This window comes from Rhinolophus sinicus, linkage group LG04, assembly GCF_036562045.2.
Source record: "Rhinolophus sinicus isolate RSC01 linkage group LG04, ASM3656204v1, whole genome shotgun sequence".
Lineage (NCBI taxonomy): Eukaryota > Metazoa > Chordata > Mammalia > Chiroptera > Rhinolophidae > Rhinolophus > Rhinolophus sinicus.
In genome coordinates this window covers 57,135,846-57,145,420 of record NC_133754.1, presented here as the reverse complement: position 1 = coordinate 57,145,420, position 9,575 = coordinate 57,135,846, and the positions used below count along the sequence as shown (strand labels likewise).

General features: G+C 42.5%; 1 protein-coding gene across 5 annotated transcripts in view; it reads right to left on the bottom strand.

The window, feature by feature from the left end:
• Positions 1-2,181: 2,181 nt before the first annotated feature.
• INTS10 (integrator complex subunit 10) overlaps positions 2,182-9,575 on the bottom strand; it is a 30,269-nt gene continuing 22,875 nt past the window's right edge. For 2 of the 5 annotated variants that reach the window (XM_019742094.2, XM_074329588.1), the window contains 4 exons: positions 8,832-8,994; positions 7,825-7,918; positions 4,724-4,801; positions 2,182-2,578 (listed from right to left, as the gene is read on the bottom strand). In XM_019742094.2, the coding sequence (XP_019597653.2) occupies positions 2,422-2,578; positions 4,724-4,801; positions 7,825-7,918; positions 8,832-8,994 (492 nt within the window). In that variant the 3' untranslated portion in view covers positions 2,182-2,421. Of the gene's footprint in view, positions 2,579-4,723; positions 4,802-7,824; positions 7,967-8,831; positions 8,995-9,575 lie in introns of those variants that run through there. The other 3 variants (XM_019742096.2, XR_012495498.1, XM_019742099.2) reach the window with 3 other exon arrangements.

The window sequence follows — 9,575 nt, the reverse complement described above, 5'->3', positions numbered from 1 at the left end:
AGGTCCCAGCTGAGTCAACAGAGCGAAGCACTGGAGCTCACCAAGCCAGTCAAATTCAAAATTGGCCTGTGGGGGCGGGCTCAATATAAGAAAGATGGCTGCACAGAAAGAGGACCCCTCACTGGGAAAATACCGACTGTCCTCCAGTCCTCCCCCTGAAGTCACACTTCTCAGTCCGACCCCCCTATATGTCTCCAAGGCCCCGAGTCACCGTCCCATCGCTGGAATCCAAGGTGAGTGCCTGTGACTGAGCCTGTGTGCTATCTGTTTAAGAGGACGTCTGGGTTTCCTGCAGCCTTTTGTCCTACACCAATGGTCAGAATTCTCACTGTTTTTCACAGCCAGATGTCGTGGGGGTTCCTTTTCTTGGCACCAGTTCTCTGGCTGGGGAGCCTGGTGTGGGTTTGACGTCCCTCACTCCTCCCAGGAGGAACCTCCATGGCTGAGGTATCCCTCCTGATTCTTAACCACCACAGGGAGGTTTAGGGCCCGTTCCCTCTCTGCCCCTCCTACCAAGCTCGTCGTGGCTTCTTTATATTTTCAGTTATAGGACTTCTGTTTGGCTAAATTTCAGATGGTTCTCCAGGTTGATTGTTCTATAATTTAGCTGTAATTTTAATGTGTTCATGGAAGGATGCAGCCATCTTGGATCTCTCTCATGTGTAATCTAACTCTTCCCCAGAGTGTAGCAAACCCACATTTTTCTCTTGGTAATCAGTATTTGTTGGGGATTAGTTCCAAAATAATGTTTTTCTTCAGGATACATGCATTTCCAAATTCAAAGTTGGTAGAAATACTGGATATTTGCATTGTTATACATTGCCTGTCTTCATAAACACCTTATCTAATTGTGTATGTCTAAACACTACAATAAACAAAAGATGCCATTATCATGCTGACTTTACTTTCCAGAATTCCATCCAAAATGCTAGCTCTAAGGACAGGTGGCCTTGCTCCCTGACGTGCCTGGCACATGGCTCCCCACAGTGTCTGTTACCATTTTGGGTTCTGGTGCAATTCTGTCCTGACTACTGGGACTTTCTCTGTAGAAATCAGTTCTTTTTCTGATTTACCACTTCAAGACTAGTTTGTTCTTGTCTCTTAACCTATTTGTAGTCACACCCTCCCACTTGCCCTGCAATGTGGCACACAGGAGTGGCACCACTAAATTAAGAAAAAAATGATCCTTTTTTATCTGGTGCCTAACGACTTGAGTATTAGAAAGTCTTGTTTTGATATATGCTTCTCCCAAACACCAATCTGAGGAGGGAGTTAGTAAAACAAAGAGGTAAGTGTGTGTTTAATTTGAAAGCAGTTGGAGGACAACACACTCCATGAGAAAAACAATAGGATGGTTTATATAGTTGTAATCTACTCATATTATATTGATACACTGTAAAATCAACCAGAGGAAGTATTTCCTGAGATCAGATGTCTATTAGTTAAACCACTTTATTGACTTTAATATACCTATAAAAAGGGTCTTAGTTAGATTTCTACATCTCTTTATGCAAAGTAACTGAATAACTTCTTAGCTCGTTCATTCTTAAATAGCCCCAGAAACAAATGTTTGTTTGCTGTTTATCTGATATATTTCTGGGAACAGCAAAAGAAAAAAATAAGCCTGACAGCTAACACTGGTCGAACAATTACAATGCTCTTCTAAGTATTTCAGGTGATGTCGCATTTAGTCTTTACAACAACCTGTAAGTGCCATTACCTTTGTTTTTCTGATTGAAAAGCTTGAGGAACAGAGAAACTAACTTGTCCCTAATACATGGCAAGTGAAGGGCCGCGCAGAGCCAGGGTTGGAAGCCCGGCAGGCTGGCCCCAGAGCACCGGCAGACAGCACCAGGCCGCCCTGGCACAGTAGCAGGGCTGTCTTGAGGCCTGAATAGGGAGGTGCCTCCCCTTCCATCATTCCTTTTCCTGGACTGTTTGGCAGACCCCCACCCCCACCCCCACCCTCATGGCTCCTTCAGCAGAAGTTCACTCACGTTCACTCTGGCATAAAGGTTTTTGGTATTAAAACTTCCCAAATGAAAATATAATGTTGATATGTAATATTTAACGTAAGTATGGAAAATCAATCTTGAGATTATGAAAAGAATAATGTCTTTTTAAAAGTAAAGTGCACCCTTGTTTAGAAACTCGTAAAAATTGAGATAACATCTTAAAAACTGCAAATTTAGGATGATTTTTATTTACAAAACAGGTTGATTCTTTTGTTTTACAAAAATTACAAAACAATGACTCTTAAAAATAGAAATAGCTTCTCAGACTCTTGGGAACTACTTTTAGGCAACCAAGGAGTTAGAACAGTTTTCTTCTCTTTAAGAGTCATAAAGCAACATTCGTCAATGCTTTATGTCTTCCCCCAAAATGACACGGCTATGACTTGTGTAGCAGAAAGGTCTCCTGTCAGGCCAGAGTCTGAAGAAGCAAGATCTTCTCGTTGATGCAGAACCTGTGTAGCACCACCATCAAGTTCTCACCGCAGCGGGACACCTGGCGCTCCATGGCCAGGCGGAAGTCTTCCTTCACACCCTTGGTGATGCCCCGAGTAACCGTGTGGTGCCTGAGGGCAGTGACAGGGAAACAGATGGATACCACGGTTAGTGCTGACATCACTGGTCAGGGTCTCTGGGGTGGGAGGAAGGCCTGCCTCAAATCTAAGTATAAGTAAGTAAACAATTTAAAAAAGAATAGCCCTAACCAACCAACCCCTTCGCCTAATCCTTCTCAGAAAGACTTAAAACTAGAATGACATCTTTCCCACTCAGTAAAAGGATATTTTAAACATCTAAATGTCTGGTAAAATGTCACCTGCTTTGCTTTTGAACTCCTGCAGCTTTGACGTTCTGCATCCCTATGCTGACTTGTGCACAGTTCCGTTACTCTGGGCCGACTGGGTCCCTGTTCACACTAGCACACAGCTTGTGCCTAGTCAGGCCAGCTGACTGCAGAGGCAGCAGCAGGGAGGAGGAAAACCACAATGAACCAGTCACCAAACTGAGCTTGGGTCCCTGGCCCCTTGGGCCGGTGCTCCGTGAAAGGTTCAGGGATTGTGCACAGCCACCGGGGTTCAAGCATGTCTCTGTCCCCGTGCTGCCAGAACAGGACAGCTCCTCTAAGTGGTGAGCCCAGCCAGATTCATGTCTGCTTGAGAAGCAGGAGGAGTTGGGGGTCCCAAGACAAGAGTCTGGCACAGGTGGGGAGAGAAGCAGAAATCGATGAAGAACAGCCAATGGCCTGCGAAAGCCACGTGAACACCAGATCTGCTCCACGTGCACATTGGTGGGAAGGCAGGTGGGAACACAAGCAAGGTCTCTAATTATACCCCAAAAAGTTGTGCTTTAGAGAAGGAAATCACAAAGGAAATCCCACCAAAATGAAGAAAAGAAAAGAATAATCTAGCAAAATCCAACAGGTTCGGTTAAAAGGAAAGGCGTTTTAACTACTAGTTCAGCAATTTGGTGGATTTAGACAAATAGAAGCCATCTCCCTTCCCCACCCCTGCTGCTTCACTTGCATCAGACACAGTGACAGAGACTTAAAATTGGATTGTTATGTATTGGCCAAAATAAAACTGTTGAAACCACTCTAAAATGTTTGTGCTTTAAAATTTGTAGACTTTAAAAAATTTAGCATAGAAGTACCACAGAAGCAAGGCTGCAGTGCAGCAGAAGAAAAACACCCCGGCTTTGTCGAGACTCGTAAGGATACTTCTGGCCACTCCACACTGCCCACGGACATTTTAAAGAACATGCAGTGAAATGGCCAAGCCATGGAGGAAACACACAGTTCTCTGTGGACATTTCTAGTCACGTCTGGCTGGTGAACTCGGGAACAAGGACACCGTGTCAGGGAGGCCGAGGCCGATTCCCACGGGGAACAGATGCAGACCATTTTATGCTGTCCTGAGATTCTGATCTTACTGCAACCCCATGTTGGAGCTGACTCACTAACCAACCAAGTTACTGGTATGTGCGGACAGTAAGCTCAAGGGTATTGATGGTTCAAAGCAGACTTTCCCATAATACAAGCAAAGCGTAATAAAATGTGTCCTGCTGGTCATGGTTCAATGGTACTGTTGCCATATCGACAGGGCAACACAACGCAATTATATTTCTATCAGAGCCTCTATCCCTCTGGCAAATTTTGATGAAGAAGAGAATTACTTAACTTTTGTGGTTTAACAAGATAAATCAGCTAATAAACATGACATTCTAGCCTACCAAATATTTTCAATTTGTAACATTAAGGTCTAAAAACCAGTATCGATGGCAGGCAAATACTGTGCTAATGCCTGCTGAGATCAAAACCTCAACACTGGTCACTAATATGAAAATCCAACAATAAAAATGTACTTAAAATAAGCTTCGGCATCCTTATGTAGTTATAATTGAATGCCTTATGTTTTATAAAAAGAGAATCATAGTTTAGTGCCTAATGTGCACTTAAATCTGACAGTTCTATATAACTTGCATGTTTTTCTAGATCCATAATGATTTTTAAATCGAACACAAAAACACTGGCAACTTATGGGAAAAAATAAGAAATGTTACAATATTACAACCAGATGGTTTGCCAAGGAATGCAGAACAAATTAAAAAAATAAAGCATGAAGAAGAGCACTGAGGAACAAAGAGCTGAAAACCATGGGCAGTAAAACATGTTGACATAACAGCACACTATGAGCAGGTGTTTTTCCACTTGGTACCTGTCAGCAGTCTGTATGCTGGGCTGAAGCACAGGTAAGAATTCCTGCTGCAGTAACCCCATGGGAGGGCTAGAAGGCCTTTAAAAAACAGCAAACAGCAGCATTCAAACACCCACACCGACTCACCCTGCACTGCAAAAACAACACGCCAGAGAAAATGCACAAGACCAGAAGCAGACTATACAGAAACCCTTTAACCTCCACCGGCCCCTGGCTGCAGCTGTGTCAGGACGACGGGGAGAAGCTAGTGAGCCCTCTCACTGCACCCGCTGCTGAGGCCTGTCCACAGGCATCTTGGTTCCTGGTCTCCGAGCTCAGCCCACTTGAGATTTGGCATAAAAAGCAACCACTGAGGAAGGACGATGAGATGCAACTGAATGGCGGTGGGGAGAGGGGTTAACACTTGAGAAGACACGTTTTCACATCCAGCATCCTTCACTCTCCACTCTTCTCACGCCCATGCCAATCCCAGAAATAGACCTGGTGACTTTTTGTAACCATCCTTGACAGGATTGAAGCCCCAAAGTGAAGAGGCCCTTCCAAGAGGACTAGAGGGGCTGGCAATTTTCCTGATAAAGAAAGGTTGAGTTTGAATTTCAAAAAGTACTGAAAAAAGGAAAAATGGGGGAAAAAAGAGTCTGGGACCCATGGCTTTGCAGAATTCTGTAACAACAAAGATTTAGTATATTAGCTGGGTGATCAACTCATAGAATATCATTATCCACCCTATTCAGAGCATACACAAGACACCGTTTTCCATTTTCATCCAGTCTAATGCAACTAAGATACTGCAAATATCAGCATAGAAATTTTTCTCTATTTTACAATACATAAAAGCAAAATGTCAGGCAGGCCCCAGGTGCCCCAGTGTTCGTACTGTACCTGCTTGCATCCGAGATGCCACAACTAGGACGGACTCACAACCTTACCCAAGGGGAGGGACTGTACACTGTTTACAACATCTCTGCCACTAAGCGGCAGGGGCCCCCCAAAAGGTCTTCAGTGGCTTCTCAGAGAATTTGTTTGCATCCCAAAGGGAAAAGGAATATAGTTTTACTCAAGGTTCCAATCATACCTCAATTAGCAAGAGTGCTCTGGCGTACGCAGCTTGCTTTTCCCACTGTAGTTGAGGCATAAGTAATTTGAAATGCTGGTTTTAAATGAACCTTGAGACTCACACAGTGAAGACAGGACAAATTCCTACAATGTCAACTCCCTGAATAACAACGCCAATTCCTGCCTCCAAACTGATGGAAGCAGGTTTCCTATGAGGCTTAATGGTCTTCTACAGGGCAGTTAGAAGAAATTAAGGGTTATAATGACCAAGGTGGGAGCATGGAATTATCCCTCATAGCCTAGAAATGTACGCTGTGAATCAATGCCTTGCCCTTAAACAACGCATAACAGTGATATTATCTGGGTGTCCAACAGTTACTTGATTCATTCCTTGTCCACGGGGTTCTCTGCATGTAATCCAGGTCACTGTTTAGCTTAATAAAAACTGGCTAAAAAAGAAAGGTCCCAGTATAGTAAACTGAGATTCCACTGTTGATTTTTTTGGCAATCCATTCTCTCCCACTTCCACAGTTAAGCATTATCTAAGTAAAGTGAGAATTATCCATAGGTTTAATCCTAAGTAGATGAAGTTGGTTCTAAGGCTGGCTCTATAATTATAATAATTTATATCATTAGTGTTAATTTGAATTAACTAAAAAACTATTAAAGGTATGTTTGTATATCCAGCCTAAAAACCTAGAAAAGAAATCACAACACAAAAGGGGTTACGGAGGCTCCCATGTCAAAAAGCAATTTTCTTCTCAAACACTGTTAAGAATATTTTGAACCTGCAATTATTGTTCCCATAGTTTGTATTCACAGTCTTAGGGAAGTAAATGGAGATGGGAAGATGAGCATGTCCAGTCCATCTTGCTGAAGCAACCTAATGTATAAAGGTCTTATGTTTAAAAAAAACAAAAACAAACAAAAAAAAAAAGCATTTTTTTATATGTTTAAAATATTTAATAACATTTAGAAGATGAAGGACAAGAACCCCCCCCCCTTAATTTTCCCATTCCTCAGACTGGATTCCACAAGACTCTATTATTGACCGGACATGTTGTTTCTATGCACCGAATGACTGAGGTTATAGATATCCAGAATGAACATCTCTTACTTTCCTCTCTCAGACTTCTAAGACTCTACAAAGATAGAACAAGATGTGGATTTTGGCTTTCAACGACTGGAAACTTGTTCATTTCACAATTGAGGGGAAAAGGAAAATGTGTTCAGCCTTAGCAACACTTTCTTCTCACTCAGGTTCAGCCTCTTGCAGTGGCTCTACACTGACTGAAGACATGCTGAATATGCAGGGTGCAAAGGAGGAAGTACGAAAATCACACTGCGTGGCATTTCAGTCACAGAGGATATATTATCCAAATTACAACGAGGACTAAAGGATAGAAGCAAGATTTATGAGCTATTTAAAAATCATAAATGGTCACTAACTTTCTCTCGGTGTAGGGCGGCATGCCTGAGGCCAAGCACCCCACCATCACTTATTGGGGCAGGTGCACTCTTGGAGGTCTAGACCGGCTGTTTTTCTTTGTAAAATATTTATGTATTTTTCTATTGCTTTCTATGTAAGCAATGAGGAGAGCTTAGGTGAGCTTCAATTCAATACTGAACTCCAAGTACAATTTATAAATAACGTTTGTAGTTTTTCCTAATGAATTGTCCTAATCCAGTACAATTAAGCATGGATTTTCATCATTGACAGCACTCTAAGTCTAATCAAAAATTTATAGAATCAAGCTGCCAATTTTGGAATGGAAAAGATACCATGAATGAGACTGTCATCTAGTGAAAAAGTTTCAAAAGTAACAGGAACACCCCAATTGAAGCAACATGTTATCAGAAATGTAGCTATGGAAATGGGAAGTCTTGGGAAAGGTATCCAGAATCAAACCTACTCTTAAAAAAAGAGATCAGGTTTGGATTCCTTTCTATTAAATTTTTGAAAGGTATGTAAATTTACAAGTATGTCCTACAAGCACACAGAAGGAGAGCACTTAGCATGGGAGGGCAAGAGACAGTCTGCTTACTTGATCAGCATTCCTTGATTGGGTAGTAATTCCAGATGAATTTTCCCACCTTCCTGAGTTCTTAAGTAGGCGAATTCCTCCAGCATATCAATATCTGCAGGCCAGATTCAGGTTAACCACATGAAGAGCAAAGTGCTCTGGTCTCTTGGATGAGGAAACAGGCTTGTAGTGACTGAGTAATCCCACTAACAATTGTAGAGTCAGTAGTGGAACCGAGGTCTGCCTGATTCTAAAAGTAATGATTTTTAAACTGACCAAACTACCTCACAAAGATAAAAGATGATAATCAAATATGCTATGTGCTCATAAGAGCAAAAGCTTCTATTTTCTTAATAAGAGATGAAAGAGGAGGAGGGGTGTTGTATCCCCCAAAAAGGTTAAGAATTACTGCTCTGGGCACTTGGACAAGGATATGAGATTCCTTGCAACTCAAAAATAATGTGTTAAGATAAGCAATAAAGTATAAATACCAAACTGATGCATAACCTTTGATTCAAAGGTGGTCTTTCCCTAACAGACAGTATGAAATCCAACGTCCCTATCCCTGGTAGCAACTGTTGGGTTGGGAAGCATCTGTGGTGACACCCAGTGGCAGCTGGGACAGCCACTGCAGTGCTCCAACCCCTGACCCCAGGGGACAGCAATGGCCCAGGAGAGGCCCCTGGAGGCCCTCTTCTGTTAGACGAAGACCACTATTACATTCTATGGCCGAACTATTATAGTCTATGGCCAAACCAGCCATTCTGGGCCTATCAGGAACCTGTAGGCTATTACTTCAGGCATCTTGGGTACTTTCCTGAAGTCGCTGGAAGTGGAAAATGGAACAGGGTAGTTGACATTCCTGATTCCTTGCATTACCTCTTTGAAGCCTTTTATGACTTTCACAAGTCCCATTTTTAATCCTCCATTTCTTCTCCCTTTCCCCCAGTAAAAACCATTATTTCTACTAGAATTCATTAAAGAAAAAAAGATCAGAATTTCTTATGCTTAAACAAGAAAAAGGATACTTGTAACATAATTGAAAAAATTCTCGTATTGGAAATTTCCTTGTTGGCAAATCTTATTGACAGCTTTCAAGAAAAGATTCTCTCCCCGTGGCCACTCTTGCTGAAGCAGGACGATCACGTGCCCCAGCGCCATGTCGTCCCTGCTGTCCGTGAAAGCTCTAAGCTGCAAGACAAAGACGTATGCAGACACGATAGGAAAAAGAATCACGGGGTAATCTGAAATACACCAAACATCATCACTTCCTTAAAAATAATGCTGTGGTATGAGTAAGAAGGGAACAAAGCAGAAAACAAACCCGCCCTGCAAACATCACAACTGCCCACGCAGGAGGGTGGGTCCTGACCAGAGGAGCCCTGGTTACCCCTGCGCTGTGAAAATGGTCACTGGCAACGCGTTTACATGAGCATCTTGATGGGACCTAGCCAGGCACGGTGGGCCTGAAGCTCTGAATTTGGAAATAAGGGAGAGAGAAAGCTGAGCAGTCTATAAACAGAAGAATTTGGGGATTTCTTTTAAGGAGACAGTGGGACTGGAGGGTGGGCAAGAAGCCATCTGGGAGAGATGGGATTGAGAACATGGACCAGGGAGAAAGAAAGGCCATGAGCAACAAGGAAGGAAACAGGAATGTGAACTGGAGAAACTTCAAAGGACTTTTTGTTCTAAATGAGCAGCTATGTCTAAAATCACCTTTAAATTGTTTCTGTCACCCCAAGAGATTCTGATGATGAGTTTAGTTTGGAATT